The 21,042-nt window shown below is 39.3% G+C and overlaps 1 protein-coding gene across 5 annotated transcripts in view; it reads left to right on the top strand.

The window, feature by feature from the left end:
- The window catches only part of KIF16B (kinesin family member 16B), a 286,791-nt gene that overhangs the window by 88,943 nt on the left and 176,806 nt on the right, over window positions 1-21,042 (top strand). For all 5 annotated transcript variants that reach the window (XM_074989378.1, XM_074989376.1, XM_074989375.1 and 2 more), the window contains 3 exons: window positions 17,776-17,895; window positions 18,351-18,402; window positions 19,622-19,759. In XM_074989378.1, coding sequence (XP_074845479.1) covers window positions 17,776-17,895; window positions 18,351-18,402; window positions 19,622-19,759 — 310 coding nt within the window. The remainder of the gene's footprint in view (window positions 1-17,775; window positions 17,896-18,350; window positions 18,403-19,621; window positions 19,760-21,042) is intronic.

Below are 21,042 nucleotides of genomic sequence, written 5' to 3'. Positions count from 1 at the left end.
AGCTGGATCAGGTGCCAGACATGATTGCTGTGTTCTGCAGGAACTCAGAGTTTCAGGATGTTTTTCACATCAGGATATTGGGGGTTCTGTTTTCTTGGTCAATGGAGGCTTCACTGAAATGTTCAGAGCACAGTGTATACAGTCCAAACAACCTCGATTAATAGCTGATTTGATTCTACTTGGAAGATATCCAAGATCTTATTAATGCTGTGCAGCTGATCCACTGGAATGTGTGCTGAGCATGAATTCATTCTTCTCCTTGGATGACTAGTTATAGAGGGCCTAGTTATAACCAAAGACTCAGTTGATTAATTCCACTAAAGTTTCTGGCTGCTCTTGGGTATTAAAACCAAGCTTGTGTAAATAGTTGTGCTAGACTGAATTCTGGTCAGAGAGTTAATATGCAGATGGCCATTCTGGATTTCCTTTTCTCCCCCTCACTCACAAATATCATGGGATGGTCATTTTGACAAAAAAGATCCAATTGTTTTTGCAAGAGATTTTCAGCATAGCAGTTGTAACTTCAGATAATCCCTGTATCCGAACAGTTAGTCAGATGAAAAGTGCATCCATGAATGATAATGAGGTTTCCCATCAAAACTTGGAGGTACAGAATCAAAACTCACAGTTTACTTGAGGGTGTGGTCTTGTCTGTCGTCAGAGATTTTAACCATTCTCTTGTGCAGAAAACTGGTCTATGGTTACTGGACATGCTCTTAGTGAAGAATTTGTTCATGTGCAGGAACTGAATGAACCAAGCATCAGTGTTTGTGCAGAAAATTTGCAAAAGTTCCTTGAAATTTAATAGTTTTACATGCTATATTGAAAAAAGGATTTTCCTATTAATCAGATACTCTGGGCCAGCAAATTTTCAGATGCTTGCTCTCCCCTTCGTACTTTTTATTCTTCTTTTTGTTTTTAGCCTCCACAGATGGTTTGCTTTTGAAGGGATACTCTGACTTTGATTTGCTTTTACCAAATGAAGATACTTCCATTTGCCCACTCCATAAACAGTTACACAGAGATTCAGTTCATGAATGTATCACTTTCTTTTGTGTGTTTCATATAGACTGCTAAGCCTTTGCAATTATTCAGAAATGTTCAAATTTCTTCTGCAGTCAGTGGCTAAGAATCCAGCCATCAAAGTTGATGCTACATGGAAGAGTGTCCATATCAAGTTGCATGGAGGAATATGGTTGCTCTCTTAGCTGAATTCCTTGCAATATTCTGTCTTTGGTGGTTTTCTCATCTTGTTGTGTCTTCTGCAAACTCCATGTCTAAAATTTCATAACCAATAAAGGAAGCCGGTAAACAAAGAGAAGTTAATTTAAAAAACAGGTATTTCCTGATTCAGCTGTCCTTCCTGCTGTAGGTTTAATTCTAAGCTACCGCTATTTGTGGGTATGAGAGAATACGTTTAGGAGTGTGAATGAATAGTGTTTTTACAAACATAATGAGCTGCATAAAGTTGATATTTTCAATTGTGATGACTATTACTTATGAGTAGTCAAGCATATCAGCTTAAACAGTTACTCATACAGATTTCATGTACACTACCGTATAGTTTATTTTGTAGACATTTGTCTTTTAGAAATAATTTCGAACATTTTAATTCTATCTCTTATTCTTCTGTGAATTCCAATTTCTCTTGGTGTCTTACAGGTCTTCAGGTGACAAGAAAAATAGTAAATTTCAATCTGTTTAAACAGTTTCTCATTTTTTTCCCTAATCATGTTCTTAAATTTAAGTCCTTTCCTGACTCTTGCCAGAGATGTAAACATATAGATAATAATACTGGGAAACTGGGAATGCAGCTATCCAGTGAGTACAGCATTTCAAATATTGGGAACAAAAAGTTGTGTATTTTCAATGTGTATCTTTAGAACTCGTAGTCTCAGCTATAGAGCTAAGATTGTCCCAGCTTTCCTATTATATATCTGTGTTCTCACCCTTGCCCCACTATCTCAGCTGGCTTCATTTTAAAGCTTTCAGCTAAAATGTCTTAGCCTAGAGTCAGGCTAGAGAACAGTACATTATTTTATGCATGTAAAAAACAAACAAAACAACAAGGTATTAAGGAACTCTGGAGCTTCCAATTGGAACAGTGACTTACGTGTGTGTGAATGGAAAGGCCAATTTTGTTCCACACGTCAGAACTAGTTTTTTTGTTTCCCCCAGTTTTATTTAATTTAAGAAATTGCATTAAAATACTACATTACAAATGTTAATGTTGTAAATCCATTTCTAGAGTTAGAAAAAGCCATAATTAAATTTCTCGTGTAACCTTAATTCCCCCACCTCCTCCATTCACCATGCAGTGAGATCAAGTCTTCAGTGATGTGATCCCACACTAAGTTTTTCCTCAGGACCTTTGCCTCCTTTGTTGTGCAGGCTGGACTGATTTTTCAGAATAACTTGAGTTGGGTAGTGAATGAGAGTGTTTATCGGTAGGACTGCTGCCTCATTTGTTGGAGATATTGGAAAGTGTGTAGTGAACGAGGCAGGGGATTGCAGAAAGAGAGAGAATAATATTCAGGCTAAGGACGTTGAATTGCTACCCTGCTGAGTTGGATTCCATCCCTGCTTGTGCCACAGATTTCCCAGATGCAAAGGACAAGTCACTTAAACTAAAATTTTCAGTTGGCCACTTCGTGTGTTTTGCATCTTCCAAGTATCTGGAGTCATTTGGGGCCAGATTTGCAGAAATTCTGAAAGCTCCTGATTGCAACTGAAGCCTATTGTTTGTGTGCTTTGAACAAATAAAGTGCAGTAAAACTAAGTAGTAGTTTCAAAAATTAGTCCCTAGGTTTTGTAAGTCAGGCACCCAGCATTCGTGAATACTTCTGATAGTTTTACCCTTAACTGCTCTGTGCCTCTATTGCCCACTTGTGAAATGAGGATAACAATAGACCCTTACCTTTTATAGTGGTGTTGTAAAGATAAATTCGTTATTTGTTTGGCTCTTGGAGATAATGATGTGGAAATATCCATAAATTAATAACTTAGTATTTAGTGCAAGGTTTGGAAGATGTGAGGTAAATAAGCCTTGGGGCCACACACTGAGTACAAAAAAGAAATCAATGTACCCCTTGTTCATTGTGGGCACTGATTTAAATAGGGGTTTAATGGAAAATTGAGACTATGCAATTAAAGACTGTCTAATAATGCATAGGCAACAAGGGGGCAGACTTAGGGTGGTACAAGTATTTTTGAACTTTTAGTGCTTAACTTTGCAACATTAGCAGTCTATTGATGTCAGTTTTTTTAAAATCTAAATTATTTTTATTACAGCCCAAACTGTGTAACCTAACTGAGGTCAGAATCCCATTGTGGTAGGTGCCATACCTGTGCTTAACAGGAGATTGTTCCTTCCATGCAAAGCCTACAATCCAAATAGACCAGGAAGGCCAAAGGTTGAACAAAACAAGTAGTCTGCATGTTGAAAAGTGACTTCTGGCAGACTTGGGACATTGTATCAGCCATGCAGGAAGAAAGACAAGATGTAAAGGATGTCATTTAATTAGGCTGTAACTTCATTAACTTATCTGGAAAATACTTAGTAATAAATTGTAAAGTGCAGAACATGCTTTCCTGAATCGTTTCCACCTATTTGAGAAGTCTGCCATTATCTCTTCCTCTCTGATCCCAGCCTGGCTGGGACTTTACCACATTCTTTTTGTATGTGGGTTAAAGGTCTTTCCCTAAGTCCACTTCCAAATTCAATTTATCAGGGTCCCATGCCCCTATGGAACAGGTACTTTTACTAAATATTGGCCACAAAGAGGCACCATTTTGCCTGCCTCTTTACTCTGGGCTGGGTTTACAGCTAAATAACTATTCCCTAATTTAAATATTGCACAATCTGTATCTGCTACTCACTCACAATTGCACCCCCACCACATTTAAGAAGTTGGACCCCATATGTGAATTTTCTGATGGGTGATTATTCATTCTTACCGTTCACTTACAAATTTACCCCTTTAGATTTTCACATGTTCCAGCTTTGTAAACCTGTCACCTGCCAACTCCTCACCATGCCTTCTGCTGCAGTATATTTCATAATAATTTTATAAGCATTTTAGGAAGAAGTTCTGGATCTTCTCCAAATGTTTCTTTTCCTGATTTTATTGGAAAATTACAAATCAGTCTCATCCAGATGAGCAATAATCACATCTGGTGGCTGTTCTCTGGCTGCCGTAGAGTGTAGAGAGAATCAGCTTGTCCTAGAGCATGCCTCTCCTTCTATGCCAGTTTAGAGCTGCCTCACTCACAACACCCAAGTGTGAATCTTAAGGTAAAAAGGTCACTTGTCTATTGGGTCAATGCACAATATTGTGTCCACAGGTCCATATACCAGCTTGCCTGACTGGTTTGCTTTCTTTAAAAACTATACAATGTAAACGTTCAGAACATGACCCAGGTGGCAATAATCTTGCTTTCTGGTTAGGAAAATGTAGCTAGAAGTGGGGCTATATTAGGGCTTTTGTTTTGTAAACAGAAGTTCTGCTAAGAAATTTTTAAAAATTCAGTTCAGAAGTTAAGACTAGGATTTTCAAAAGTGACTAGCAATTTTGTGACCCATATTTTGTGTGTGCCAAATGTGGCACTTTAAAAGGCTTTGATTTTCAGAAAATCTGTGAGCACCTGCCCTCTGCAAATCAGAACTGTCTAAGGTGTGTAATGTTGGGGATCTGGAAATGAAAGAAGCCTAAATTGTAATTGCTTCTGAATATTTGGTAATCCTTGATGACTTCTCAGCAATTACTTTAAAGACAATTGTTGGAGAGATCTTCATGGTCACCTGGTGGTTTTTGAGGACTGGACATTTTTCAAGAAGTCTACGGGTTTGCTGCTGTGAATGAAGCATTAATTTCAGTTAGTAATGGGTATAGTTGTTCCTCACTGGCTTTTATTAGCCAGAAGGAGCATGGATCCAATATGTTTGTCATGTTGCTATTTGACCAGTTTGATGAGGCCAAGATTCTGCCAGGTATCACAGGATGGATAATCCAATATAAACAGTAATGGACTTTTTCTTTCCATGTTATTTACACTCAATTTTTGGTTCATGTTTTCAGCAAAGCAAGATCAGAGCTCTTCTCAGCAGTCAGTGTTCCAGGCCCAGAGCTCAGACTATGGAAGTCTGGTTTCATTAGGGAGAATATTTATGCCAGTCTTAATACAGAGTAATGCCAGATTATTCATCTGTGAACACAGATTCACTATGATTTTAAGAGCAAGTTATTTTCAGGTGGGGTTCTCAAAAAGGGATTGTGACCCCTCTGGGCCCATGAGCTTATCACATAAGGATTGTGACTACATGCACAAAACACAGAGACTGCTAAAAAGTATATCATTTAAACGTTGATTTTTAGAAAATTACACATAGCTTTCTGTTGCAATGTAGAGCATTTTTTTCAAAAAGGCACTTTAGATGTATAAGACAGTGATCACTGTTCCTACACAAAATACCTATTTGTGTTCCAGCCACTTTAAGGAAGTTTGATTCTTCCGATTGCAGTATCATGCTTGGAGGTTTGTAATCTTGAGCCTGAAAAGGTGGGACTTAGACAACATTAGAGGGCTTGATTGTTCAGCAGCAGAAAAAACTACACTAAACTGCAGACCAATCAGAACATTGAGATCAGCAAAGAAAAAGTAATTTAGAATTTAACACCGAGACTCAATGGTTGGGTGTTACTGGGGAGGCAGCCTTCTAGGGTTTATAGCCACCCCCAAAATTTGTGTCAGTTCCCCCTGCTGCCACTTCTTCCAACACAAAGGTAAAATGCTACAAAGAAGTAAAGGTGGTATAAGATGGCAACGTAATACCACCTTCTGCAGTTCTGCTCTGTTGCTGGTCTCCCAGGCGCTGCTTCTGTCACGCCTCCCAGCTCTGAAGGCAGCACCTGCCTCCAGCAGCAGTGCAGAAATAATTCAGGCCATGGAGTGCTAGCAAGTCTGCTGTGAAAAGTGCTATTTGTAGGTTTGTTAATATCAGCTGCCTTCAAGCAAGCTAGCAAATCTGCTGTGATCTCTGTGCTAGTGAGTCCACTGTGAAGAGTGATAGTAACAAAGTTTCTTCAAACCCCCCCCCCCCCAGTATTAAACAGTAACTATTTAAAAATAACTTTTATTCTCCTAACAATAATTTAGATAAAAATGTGCCTAAATCTAAAAGGGGTGAGAAAAGGTAAATTGATTTTAAATAGGGTTATAAATTTAGCATTTAAAATGTTAAATATATAAATGTGTTTTAACTTACATAGGAGGTTGTGCTTTGAGGCCTGTTGTCTGAAAGGTGTTAAAATATATCATTAATGGCCCACAGCTGAGCAGATTACTTGTCTCAGTGAGTCATACAAGCAGTAAAGGCTATGTAGTGCACATCTTCCTAATAAGTCTTCCCTCAGTATAAACTGTCATTAATGACCTTACTCTGAGTTGGCAAACAAAGCAGGTGTAGCCACCAGTCTTAAACAGAGACTTTTCTTCTATCTTCTCCACTCAGGTTCCTTAGTCCAGGGGTGTGGAACCCCTGGCCTGCAATGCATATCTGGACATAGGCTTGCTTGGATCCCCCTGAGAGACTTGGGGCTTCCCTCCCCTCCATCCAGCCTGTAGTGGGTGGGAGATGTGGAGCCCTGCGCCTCATGGCTGGAGTCAAGCAAGACAGAGGGCCACACCCTCCCATGGGCTCTGCCTGGTGATGGCAGGAAGCAGCTTCGTGACCTGCTGCTGCCGCCACTGCTCCTCTCCTCCCTCCCGCAGTTGGGGGTATGGTAGTGCGTGGCTCCCCATCACCCCGACCCTGCACCCTCCCTCCTGCCCAGTGCTTCCCCACCCCACCCTGCTCCTGAACCCTCCCTTCTGCCCAGACCCCTCACCTCCAGCCTGCTTCTGACCCCCCCTCACTGCCGCCCCCTGCCCACTTATCTCCTACCTAGATCCCCTAGCCCGCTCCTATTCCCTTCCTCCCTTTCAGTCTCCACACCTGCTCCTCAGCAGACCCTTCCCACACAATAAACCCTGAATTCCCCCCCGCCCCCCGCTCCAGTTTTGGGCCTGTCTTGGGCCCTCAAAAGAGTTAATCTGACGTGGGGGAAGCCCTGAACCTCAGTCCCTCATTCTCCAGCCCCCTGCCCATGGTGCTAGAACACAGGGGAGTGAGGTGTCTGAGTCAGGGACTGCATCAGTGAGGGTTTTGTGGGGGGTTTTTGGCTTCTCACTTTAATGTGGTCCCAAACTGATTTTTCTGTGGGTCAGTGGCCTCTGCCTCAAAAAAGGTTCCCCACTCTGCCTTTAGTTTGTTTCCCAAAGCAGGGTCTTGGTTACCCCGAGTTCTTCTGTCTTACAGTGTCACGGACCTATTCAGATGTTAATTAGCAAGCTAACTAACTTAGCATTTATACCTTTTGTTCTCATTTCATTGCTGATTTTTCTGAATGAATGTTTCATAAGGGGACTGCAATTTAGACATGGTCCTGAGATCAGCTGACATTTATCCTTTCATCAGTCAATCAGTCGAGCTCCTAATATGTTTGCGTCCAGCAGGGGGGCCCATGTCAAACTGTATCAGGCCCACTGATGGGATGTTTTTGCTTTTATTTTGTGAGCTGGTCAGTTGTTTCAATGTGATACTGCAACATGTTAAACACAGACAAATGGAACCTTGATTTAAACATTCATGTGCAACTCCAGCATGTAATAAATTTCCACACAAACTGTGAGATGCCAAGAGAATCCTGCCTCAAAAATCCTTTAGCCAATTAGCTATCGCAAGCCGCAGCAAACTTGTGCTTACCGCATTGATCCATATCAACAACAGTGATTCATGATAATCTGGCAATGCCCTAACAAAAGGGTCATCAAAACAAAAACATTGAGGACCACAGAAGTAACGCATTTTGCCAGGGAATGTATTTTTGGGAGATATTACTTGTATTCCCATCTTTTGATTTTACTCTATGTATGTACCTTACTGCCGATTGCCTTTGTTTGCCCTTTACATTGTCTGAATTCTTTTGTCTTTCCTGCCATGAATATTTGTGCTTCGTTTTCTTTCATAACTGAAATAGAGGCCCTTTTATCATAGTTATAATCTAACATTTACACTGAGGAACCGTTAACTCTCACATGGGGCTTATTATAAACCTCAGAGGCTATGGTTACACTAGCAGTTTTGCTCACAAAACCCTGTTTTTGTTGACAAAACTGGTGTTGACAAAAAGAGTTTGGTCAACAGTTTATTGACAAAACTCGACACTTTTGCCAGCAGCATTCTGCCTTTCAGCCATGAGGCGTAACACTGCTCTCAACAGATTCTGTTGACAAAACAGCTGTGTGGACACTCTGCGAGACGCTCTCTCAACAGACAGGGCATCCCAAACAATGTGCGGTGCTTCCAGGTGCCTGCTTTATTGACAGAGCTTCCAGGCAGTCTGGCTGCTCTGTCGACAGAGCTGACTGCTCTTCCAATTGGCTTTGTGTGGGCACACTCTGTCAACAGAAGTTTTGTAGGGAAATCTCTTCCAACAGTGACTTCTGTCGACAGAGCACTGTAGTATAACCATAACTATAGTGTTCTTTTTCTTAGGTAAGTAGAATGACTTTGCTTCTCTGGTTTATAGGCTTCTGTCTTTTCTCATGACTTTTACTTGATGCAGTGTAAAATTGCTAATTTAGGCGGTTGCTGAAGTTGCAGGATTTCTTGGGACAACTCTTGCTGGTGGCAATGCTCAGCTTTTCAATAAAATATTTAATTAGCTTTAGGGAAAAATATGTGCATATTCAAATCCAAATCTTTGTAATTTATTCATGGGTATCTAATAAGCCTGTTGTGAAAAGCAGTATTAACAAATATACTAATGTCACTTTTCGCAGCAGACTTACTTGGGCCCAGCAAGCCTGGTGGCAAATTAAGCCTTTGAAATGGGCTGGGAAGGGCCAAAGGAGGAAGCAAGGGGCTGCAGCGTGAAGCCCAGTGGCTGGAGGTTGGAGTCTGAAGGAGCCCAAGCCTGGAGCTCAAAGCCTGACAGCCAGAGCCTGTCACTCTGTCACCTCAGGGCTCGAGTCCAAAGCCTGAGCCACATTGCTTTCAGGGGAGATGGGGAACTCTTCAATTGCCTGTTTCTCCTGGTGCAGACCCTGGCTTGTGGCACCAGCACCCAACACCAAGACAGTGCATCAGGAGCACCAGGGAAGAGAAGGGGCCACTCTTTGCTCCACTCCACCTCTTAACAACCCAGGAGGCTATGTCTACAAGTAAAGCCCCTTGGTGACAACATGTAGCCCCAATGGTCACATTTGAAAATCTTTGGGTCACAGTATACTTAATATTGCATTAGCAATAGAACTTAAATGTGTATCTAAGTACTGTTTTTCCCTCCACTAAAATAAGCAACTGAAAGTAGATTCACATAGCTGGTAACTGGAGTTGACCCTTGGTGCTCTGAGTGAACCTGGATTACAAAAGCGAATTATCAAAATCCATAGCCATTTTGACACCTAGCCAATTATTAGTGACATTTGTGCTAGAGTGCCAATTATCTTGTGCTTTGAGTGCACAAAATCAATTGATGTTTTTAAAGGGCATCTTATTCTGTTCTTGTAACATCCTTGATTGCTTGACTTAAGATCAAAAGAAATACTTTTTTGCTATTTGTTGACCTTTTAATAGACTCTTAATTTGCTCTCCGATAAGTGACAACCTGTATTTGATGTCAGTGACCTAGTGAAAATGAGCAAATTATTTTTAGGAAAAATGTAAGATGAGCGTGTTCTCATCAGCTACCAGAAAAACCATTATAAACTCTTTCTCACACCAAATTAATGCAAAAATCTGTTAAAATTATCACTAAAATATTGACTAGTAGCACTAAACTTTGAGAGCTACATAAAGAAGTTAGTCAGAGCTACTATTCTGACCTTTCTAAGATCACTGCTACGTGAATTGTAGCAGGTCTCAGAATCATGCCTGATCATACTAAATTAGCTGTAATATACAGGACAACTGTGGAGATTTAATGATATAGGTCTTTTTTTGCTGGCGAAGTTAGTCTTCAACAGGTAAATCTATATTCACACTAAAAAGTTGCTATATCGGAAAGATGGTCGCTGACTTTGAAGGTCAGTTGTTTCCCTAGTCCTCTCTCACCTAGTAAATATTTGTAAAGCTTTCTGTAGTGATGTTTTTTTTAGAGTTCAGTGTTTGTGACTCCAAAGATGCACATAGAAATTTCCATAATGGATTAGACCTGGGGTCCCTCTGCAACCTGAAAGTGGCCAGAACCACATCTTTCAGAGGAAGAGTCAAGGAACGTTCTTATTCCTAGTAATTGGCTTGGTTTAAGTCATGATAGTGTTTCACAAATTGTTGTCAGGAACTCTAACTCTGGATGTCCATGTTACCCAAATAAACGCACAGTCCTTTTTTCAAACCTGCCAAGTTTCTGCCCTCAGACGTATCCCGTGGCAATTAATATGGCAATTTAATTGCTTATTGTACTAAGAAGTATTTGCTTTTATCAATTGTGAATTTGCCACCTTTTAGACTTTGGTTGAATATCCCTTTGTTCTTCTGAGTTAAGGACTTGAGAAAATGGCAACACCACAGCAATACAACAGCTGCCACGCTGAGGTTGTTATATGTTGCCGTCATACACGAAGAGCCAGCTGCCCACTCTTGCTTCCCCACAGTTGTAAACATTGCGATATTGGGGTAATTTAGCTATTTCTATGCATCCTGTGAAATCATGGTTTGTATGGTGCCCTGCTCATGAAACAAGAAACACTAATCTCTCTAGAATGGTTTTGAAAATAAAATACCAACGCTTAGTGCAGTTATCATTTATGAAAAGCATTATTATAAAGTTGCTACTACTTTACTATACAGCTATGGATGCCAAATCGCATTAGATGCCAGTGTGTAGTATGTTCTGCCTTTGCAGAGTTGCCTCTGGTATGGAGAGAAATAGTTCCTCATACCACATTGCTTAACCCTACCCTTACATGGTATGGGTCATGTAAGCAACCGATGACCAGCATTTTTATAGAAATTAGAAGGAAAATGATTTTTGTATTATTGTGCTGTCGTCTTCAATATTCCATCTTTTTCTTTCTGGTTTGTGTTCTAGTGACATTGCTTAATTACATCTTTTTAATAAAAATAAATGTGTAGCTGCCCAAATTTTTCAATAAATGGTCACTTGTCTCACATTCTATTTATAACCATACAGATGCATGCTTCTTGGATTGTGTAATCACACATCCCAGTTGCATATTGCTAGAAGCATGTTGTTTTCTTGTTAATAGGAAAAATAAAACCACCACTTTGTGTTAGGTGCAAAATCCTGTGGAGACTGTAACTGTATATGTGACTTACATGGCGACCATGTCTACGCGAGAGGGTTTTGTCGACAAAACTGGCATTTTGATGACAAACTCAGGAATCGTCCAGATTCCTAAGGTGTTATGTTGACAGTAAATTGACAGAATACAGCACTTCTGTCAACAGTGTTTTGCCGTTTCCCCATGAGGCAGAATGCCTCTGTCAAAAGAGATTTGTTGACAGAAAGCCAGTCTGGACATCCAGGGCTCCCTCTGTTGACAGACAGGGCTTCCGAGACGTCAGGCAGCCCTGTCTGCTGTACTTCCAGTTGGCCATTTTGTGGAGAAAGTGGCCAGGCAGTCCAGCTGCTCTTGGTCGAGAGAAGTTTTGTCAGAAGATATCTTCCAACAAAGACTTCTCTCAACAAATCACTGAAATTTGGACAGAGCCAAAGAGAAGATTCCTAAATGTACTAACTTAGCCAGTTTTCATTTATACTCAACTTATTTTGTAAATCCTCCTTTCGTTGCATGTTGCCCACTAGATGTAAAGCCAAACAAGCTGACTTTTACATATTAAGTGAAATCTATAGTGCAGAAGAATGAAATTAATTTTCTGGATGAATTTAGTGGAGCTTTCATTAAAACAACTGAAATATACAAATGAACTAGTTATCTAGATACTCACATTCATATAATTTTTAACTGAATTAGCACATATAAACAGAAGCTCAAATCAAGAAACTATGCTTTTGTATTTGTATATATAGTTTGCATGTTCCATAGTGTTCACAATTTATCTTTAGAGTTATAAAATTGAAATATTTAATTGAAGTATCTGTAACTCTTACTTTTCTTTCTATGTAATGCTTTGGCCGTGTCTACACTAGCCAAAAACTTTGAAATGGCCATGCATATGGCCATTTCGAAGATTACTAATGAAGCGCTGAAATACATATTCAGCATCTCATTAGCATGCGGGCAGCTGCGGCACTTCGAAGTCACCTTATTCCCATCTGCTCGTAGGAATAAAGGGGCTTCAAAGTAGGCGGGGTTCTTTCGAAAAGGAGCCCCGTCTGGATGAGCTGCATGGCAGTGAGCCGCGTCAATTTTGAAGTGCCATGGCCGCCCGCGTGCTAATGAGACACTGAATATGTATTTCAGCGCTTCATTAGTAAACTTTGAAATGGCCATTTGCATTGGCCATTTCCAAGTTTTTGGCTAGTGTAGACATAGCCTTTGTGTTTAGGTATATTCACCAATTTCTGGTTCAGGAAAAGAAAAACCTTTTTAATGCAAATGAGATTAAAAAAGAATGCTTTCTTGTATTTGTTTGAGTCCCGTTTAATTAAAAGAGCAAAACACTTCAGCCAGTTTAGGTAAAATAAACACTTAGGAGGTATGTAATTCCTTTGTTAGCTTCTAAAATAGTGTTTTGTGTAAGTTTAATTCTGAGTTCATGGTTAGACATGTGCTTACCTTCATCAATATACTCCACAGAGGTGTTCCTGAAGACCGATTCCATTCTTCAGGTACACTATAACAGTTAGAAGTGGTGAAAGTGTTAGGATACAATTAGGGCCCTTCCAAATTCACAGCTGTGAAAAATGTGTCATGGACCATCAAATCTTGGACCCATTGTGCAATTTGGACCTTTGTGTGCTTTTACCACATGCAGATTTCATAGGGGAGTCTGGTGTTTATCCAACTAGGGTCCCACCCAAAAAAGGGTTGCAGAGGAGGGATTGTTATTGGGGACGAGTGTCATGCTATTGCCATCCTTATTTCTGTGCTACCTTCAAAATTGGGCAGTGGGAGAGTGTGAGCTGCTGGCTGGCTGGGCAGCCTGCTCTGAAGGCAGCAGCATCAATACTAGAAGCAGCGCAGGAGGATGACCTGATATGGTATTGCTCCCCTTTCTGCTCTACTGCTGTCTTCAGAGGTGGGAACTCAGCCTGCAGCCACCACTCTCTAGCTGCTTATTGTCATCTCTTCTACTGTGCTGCTGCTTCCAGGGCTGGATTCCTGGCCAGAAGGTGCAGCTTTCCATTCATCCCAGCTGTGAAGGCAGCACTATGAAGTGATACCCCGCCCCCATAACCTTTGACCACCCCACAGCTCCCTCTTGGGTCTGGGCCCCTAACTTTACAATACTCTGGAATTTCAGATTTAAAAATTGAATTCACAAAACTTACAGTTTTTAAAAGCCCATGACAATGAAGTTGACCAAAATGGACATGAATTTGGTTGGGCCTTAGCTATTATCCAAAGTGCATTGAAGTTGATTGGAAGTGTCCCATTGACTTCAATGATCTTTGTATCAAAACCACAGCAAACATCCTCGCAGTTGCCAGACGAAGTCTATGAAAGAGTCAAGATGTGAACTAGTCTTACAGACTTGTACATGTTACCTTGGAAAAAATCCATGTGTGTAATCCTTGGTTTTAGTGACCAATTCCATCTCCACTCTAGTTCATGCTCCATTTTCTATTCCCAATTCTCTCCTCCACATGCGCACTCCTTGCTTTAACCTTTTCATATTGTGTGTGGGTACTTCCTTTTCCTGAGAGGTTTGTTGATGGTCTTACGTTAGTGGGAGTTATGGGTACAACAGGAGTATTAGGACCAGGATGTATATTTGTAATGAAGGAAGTTTTTAGAATAACTTTGTATCTGATTATTCAAATAAGTGCCATACAGAGGATTAACCTTTCTTACAGTGTAACAACATAAAGCTTTTAAGTATAATGTATAGCTTTTCAACACATTTTCATTTTATGTTCATGGGATCTTTTAGCTTTCTAAAGGCATAGTTACATGGCAGACTTTTATAAGATTTCACATAGAATATTACAAGAAATGCAAACGTGCAAAATTAAGATACACGTCTGTTGTTATGGAAGACTGTACAAGCAAGGACAGCTTTATCTGACAGTTTCTGTTCCTTTGTGCTTAGAATTGTAGGGGTTTTAGTTAAGTTTTGAAATTATATAGGCACTTCACTTAAGTATAAAGAAGAGGCCATTGTTTCACTGTCCTTTCCCCCCCACCCCGATCCCCTTCAGCTATGGTTACACACAGAGTCTTAGTCGACAGTGTATGGATAAAACCCAGAACTTTCCCAGACAGAGTTCTGCCTCTCCACTATGAGGCATAACACCTTCACTGATAGATTTCTGTGAACAAAACAGCAGTGTAAATGCTCCTAGGAGGCCTCTCTTGACATACAGGGCATCCACAACAATGGGCAGCCCTGTCTGCCCTGCTTCTGGGTGCTTGCTTTGTTGAAAGAGCAACCAGACAGTCCAGCCACTCTGTCGACTGAGCGGAGTGCTCTCCCGATTTGCTTTTGTGCATGGCAGCGTTCTGTCCAAAGACAGTGACTTCTGTAGCATTTATTCATAGCCTATGTAATTCTTTCTCTTCTGTAATTTGTTTATTCATTTTGAAATAACAAAACCAGTGCTTTAGCAGTCTGGCATTCATGAGCAATCCTACAATAAGCAGAGTGATGGAGATTTTTTTTCTTTTCCAAGGAAACAGACAAGTTTCAAGTTTCCAAGTATTTGAAAGGGATCGTGCAAAAATGATGAGAAATCCTGTGGCACCTTGTAGACAAACAGATTTGTTGGAACATAAGCTTTTGTGGGCAAAGACCTGCTTCATCAGATGCAGGTAGTGGAAATTTCAGAGGCAGGTATAAATATATAGGCACAAGAAAAGAAGGGAGTACCAATCAAGTTGAAGGCCAGAGTTAACGAGACCAATTCAGTCACGGAGGATGTGGCTACTTCTTGCAGTTGATGTCGAGTTGTGAGCACCAAAACAGGAGAAACTGCTTTTGTAGTTGGCCGGCTATTCCCAGTCTTTGTTCAATCCTAGGTCCTTTCAATGAACTATTTTTAACTTTGGTAAGACTGAGTTTTCCCTTTTTCTTATTCTCAGAAATGGCTATACATTTTTGCTGAAAGCTTAAAAAATCCTTCAATCTAAGACATGGCAGATACCTGGCATAGAAGATTTTCAGCCCAAATGGGTTAAGTTCAGTAAAGTTATGTAAACTGGAATATGGAAAACGTTTGGTAGCCTTAATTATGGTGATGCCTGAAATGCGTACAGTAGTAGAATGAATTATGTGTATGTAATTTTCAGGAATATAGCCCAAATAAGAGCTTAATAATGGAATTAATTTGATTTTTCTGTGCTTAGATCTGAATAAATGAACACATCACTTTTAAACCATAAATAACCATTTTGTTTTAAAAAGCGGTCAGTAAATTTAAACCTTCTCCATCCTAAAGGAGAAGTATTTTTCGTTGCTCTTAATTATTCATAATTGATTTTTGCTCCAATTAAGCTTTCTGTACATCTTCGCAAGCCTAATTTTAGCTCACCTAGGGATGTTAGCAAATGATTTGTTTTGCTGAAGTTATATCTGTTTTCTGTTGTTCTGTGCCAGAAGTGTCAGCAATTTCCAAATGGACATCACCCTGTAGCATTTTAATGCATTCAGTCTGGTCATATATGTGCTTTTATAAATTATATATCTCTTACTCAATAAGTATTTAATATGTGATAGATATTTTTGTCTGAAATTACTTTTTCACTTGAATAATGTACATTTTGGTTTTATGAGTTGACACTTAGTATCAAGGAGTTGCTGAATGAGGTTGGAATGTCAGAGCTGCAGGGCAGCATTAATCACAAATTCATTTTTTTTTCTGAATGCTTGCATTTTTTTTTGTTTTCTGTGTTTTTCTGGGTGGAGGGGTAGGGGGCTGTTTATCTTGTCATTGTAACATTTTTGGCTTGAAGGAGCCAATGTTAGATTAAATCTTGTTCGGATTTATGTTATGCTGCTATATTTGGGGGAACTGGCCCAACATGTCTGTCTACATGTGCAAACACTGTAAGGTCTTGCAAGATCCATAGCATACATATGAGTAAAATGAATAAGGAACAGTCACTGCACTTTCGACAGATGTGTATCTTGTGTTTTTAGAAGTGCCACTAGGAAAGCTCATGTTTTGTGATACTCCGCTGAGATTTGTTCACTTTTTTAAACGTTAATTTCACGTTTTTCCCCAATTCCTTTGAAGTTTTCCTGTGTAGTTTATATTTAAAAACAAAACAAAAACATAAACTTCAGTAATAAATATACTACTTCTTCTAAACACAGTTAACTGCATGCAACTATTAGCTTTTTTATCACTCTAATCTTGTTATATGCTTTAGATACGTTGATATAGTATTGAATACATTTTCAGGATGTTACCAGAAATCATTTAGTACTTAAAGGTTGCACTTTCATTCATGCTGAATGGTATTTTTCTGTGTAAGTAGTCCCAGTGGAAGCTGGCACTTGAAGAATTGTGTGCAATTGAAATTGTGGGTGCAATGGTTATACATATTTATTCCTGTCAGTATTCTGTGCTTCTCTTACATTATCGGTTGTGCTAATTACTCAAGCTTGTTTTTTCAGGCTTTCAGGCTCATTATTGAGGAACATTGTTTATTTAAAGTGTGGCCAAATTGAACTCTTTCCATCCAAATTGAATTTTCCGTCTTTTATGCTTACAAGTTTCATATAAATAGCCAAACTCTTCATACAAGATGAAAACTAGCACATAACTTTTCTTCAGTCAGCATTGCCTTAGTGTTCTTTTGATTAATCTCCTGATCTGCTGTAATACAGCTACTTGGCTGCCTATTCCTAAATAACACATTTATGGAATTCTTGACAAGCAAGCTTTGAATTTCCATATGAAAACTGAAATCTAATTTTTCAGCCTTGTTTATTTCCTTGTGACCTTTTCTACAGTGTCCAACTTGAGGCATATCTATGCTGCACATGGTTTTTGGTGGTGTGCAGAGTACATGTGCTATATGTTCCCTAGCATGGGTAAATAATAACATAGAAAGTGAGGCACGGTTTAGGTGAGTGGATCATAGACTTGTCTGATCTCTATGGGCATGTACCCTGCTGTGCTTTCTATTCACACAGACAACACCTACCCTTTTTAAAAATAGCAGTGTAGTGTTCTGCAGCTTCCTCCCTGCTGCTGGAGCCTTTTCCTGTGCAGAAAGAGAGAGAGACTCTGCCAAAAGGTTCTGGCAGCTCCTCATTGCCTAAGACTTTTGCTGTAAGGAGAAATGCTGTAACAAGGAGGCAGTGGGGAAGGGCATAGACAGTGGGAAGCTGACAGAACCTTTCCCCTTTTTCCTCTTCTTGCCAAAGCCTTCCATTGACACATGCAGGTATCCACTACAGTGGGGTTCCATCTTGTTTTTTCTCTGTATAGCTATACATACCCTATAAGCAGGTGATGTGCAGTGTAGATGTTGCCTTCCTGGTTCATTAAAAAGTGTTAATTAAATACAGAATTAAGAGTCACGTACTCTGTCTGCTTTGAGGAGAAGGTAAATTTTGTCATTTTGTCCTGGCAGGAACAAACCTTAGCTCTTAGGAAAGAAGGAATTGGTGTTGTTTTGGATTCGGAACTGCCTCATCTCATTGGCATTGATGATGATCTTCTCAGTACTGGGATTATCTTGTATCACTTGAAGGTAAAAACACACATGCTGCCACATCCCCTCTCGTGCTTTTTAAATGGACAGCTTTAATTATGGTATTAATCTCTTATCAACAAGGCAGGATCATTTCTTCAGCTCCATGACATTAGCTGTAACCTGTTCAAATTAGAATACCAGTCGGTGCCTAGGTCTGTTCTTAAGGTCAGGTCTTAAACAGGTGTCTGACATTCTTACCAGCACTGTTGGTTTTCCATTCATCTTGTTCTGAAGCTTGTATTGAAATCCAAATACAAGTTGATTGTCTAAGAACCAACTAAATTTTATGATTAAGATTGTCTGATAAAGCAATTTCAGATTGTTACTCGATCATCAAAATACTATGTGTAAACAGTAGTTTGACCTGAAGTACTGGGTTTGTGGAGGTGTGTAATAAAAAAATATCCTGTGTTATTTTGGAGAGTTTAAAATATAGGTTTTCCCCTTTCTAGGAGGGCCAAACATATGTTGGCAGAGAAGATGCTGTGACAGAACAGGATATTGGTAAGAAAGCTATGGCATTTTTCATATCTACCCTTTCTTCTAATGTCTATTTCTCTTCCAGCATGCAAACATATGACATATTTAAAATTCCCTCTCCTCTTTAATTAGTGTAATTTATATATATTGCTGATTATGAACGCAGAATAATAATCTTTAAAAAATACACAAGAGATCTGCATTGCAATATAGTGTGTTTCATTATCATAATTAAGTGGGACTGGGTTCAAACAGTGACCAATCTGTAATTTTTAAAATCATTCATGGATTTTGGCAGACCTTCAGATCTGTGCACCATGAGACGCATTAATATTGTTAAACTGAAAGAGTCCCTTATGAAAATATTTTCCCTTTCTGTGTAGAAAGCTGCTGTAGCCAAAACCATGATCCCTAACTTGTTGGCATGCTGATAGTATTTTTGTATTAACTTGTGGGAAGCTCCCCAGGCTGATGGAGAAAGGCCTATGTATACTGACCTGCATATTCTCTTGAGGGTATAATGAGTGCTATTTCTCGTGTGCCGCATGCTTTTGTCAAGTGGCTTTGAGAGTAGTTTCTGTTGATAAACCATATCCTTTTGTCCTGAGAAATTAGAACTGGGCAAATCTTCATAATTGTTTTCTTTGGTCAAAATATGCCTGGTTTTGTGTTTGTAAAGCTTCCATGAAATTAGAATGAGTCCTGTTCTCTGCAATGTTTGACAAAATTGCATATGAAGTATCTTTCATTACCTGATTAGGGTGAAAAGCAGGAACTATTTTTCTGTGAAAATTCACATGGGAAGTGAGGGAGGAAGGAAAAAGAGGTATGTGCTCTAGTGGATTAAACACAGTGATAAAACTGAGCCTCAGGTTTCTCCATCTTGATGGTCCTTTAGTAATAGTGACTGCAGACAAGCATTAAGTGTTGTACATTATAAATAACATATATTTTCATATATTAAATTGCCCCTAAATTATAAATTAATATTAAAATTTCTCCAAAAAAGGTGGATTATCGGGAAGGAGTTATTGTCCAGTGACATTAGAAGAAAAGTTGTCACTATATCTAAAAAGAGGCAAATCCACGTGGATTGGTGGAGAGAGGGCACAGAACCTTATCTAGAATAAAGAGCATAATAAATACTGACATGTCTGATGTCCATGCATAATCAATGAAAAAAAATCGAAGTCTCATTAGATGCTATGAAAATAATTCTTTTCTTTACTCTTGGGTATTTTAGTTCTTCATGGCCTTGATTTGGAAAGTGAGCACTGCGTGTTTGAAAATCTCAGTGGTACAGTGAATTTAATACCACTGAATGGAGCACAGTGTTCTGTGAATGGAATTCAGGTTACAGAGGCCACACAACTAAACCAAGGTATTTGCTCTGAGAAATACATTCTCTTTCATTGTGTTTTGTTTCTCCCTGGTGATAACCACGAAAGCTCTTTGAATCATAAATGTTGTTTTCATTTACCATTCTATTCCTACTCACTTGCTACTCAAAATAATCAGTACAGTCTTTAACTGAGGTTTCATCTGTTGAACTAGAGAAGTGTTCTAATGGAAAGAGAATATTTAATAAACTCAAACTATTCTTAGGAAGTCATTCCTGATTATTAAATATTTGAATCTGAGTTTTTATATGGGAAGGAAAGTCTGTGAAAGGTATGAAGTTCAGTTGCAACATAATGCCTTCCTCACCTCAAATGAAAGGAAATTCAGCTGGGCCCTACATGAATCTTAAAAAAAACAAAAACAAACAAACAAAAAAAACTGCATTCCACTCCCACAGCCTACGTAGTGATTATTTTCTGTCATGGGGATTAGGGCAAGAGAACTTGTTGGCTTGATTATGTATTATCAAGCTTGCTCATTGGTTCAGCTGGGTCTCCAATCCAAACATCTAGATCCATCCCAGCAACAAAAATAGTTTATTTCCCATGCTTACTACACTCCTCAAGATTTGTTTTGAGGGGGATGATTGTGTGACTAGGATAGGTGTAGTCAATTCAACTGGATTGGCACAATTTGCAGGGAAAGGTGCCATCCTGTAGGATAGGTGATTGATATTGGGAGATTGGAAGAAATTTTTCTTATGGTGGAGATCGCAGGCAGAATTAAGTTGTTTTTTTTTTTTTTTTTTTTTTGGGACCGTTTTACTTTCTCTGGAGCAATTGGAGCATTGGTGGCTTTGAATTTGGTAACTTCTACAGGTTTTGGTTTGAACCTAGTTTTTAAACAAGCTGGTATTTTGTCCAAGTGAAATATCTGAACTTTTTATTACAGCTTTGTATTAGCAGTGGTCTGTTGTAGACTTTGTGCCATTTTGGTGCCAGAGCATACTTCATATTTACACACAGAACTGGAATAAATGTGTCCATTGAATAGAGAAGATTAGGGTTTGGGGAGGAGCCTCTGAGTATTCAGTGCAGAATGTGACTTTTCTTTGTTAAAATGTGTTCTTCTGTTTGCTACCTTGTTTAAACCAATGGTTCTCAAACTGTAGTTCATGGAATGCTTACTGATGGCTTTTAGAGAGCTTGCAGGTGATGTGGTGCATCTACTATTAGTTTGTAGCTACTTCTATATCTCTGTGCATTTAAATGTAATGGAGCTGAAACGAGAAGGCAGCTTAACTGCCTTTACTGCAGAAGAAGA

Source organism: Carettochelys insculpta, chromosome 3 (assembly GCF_033958435.1).
Source record: "Carettochelys insculpta isolate YL-2023 chromosome 3, ASM3395843v1, whole genome shotgun sequence".
Taxonomy (NCBI): Eukaryota; Metazoa; Chordata; order Testudines; family Carettochelyidae; genus Carettochelys; species Carettochelys insculpta.
Note: the sequence above shows the minus strand (reverse complement) of the source record. Positions and strands in the feature narration are given on the sequence as shown.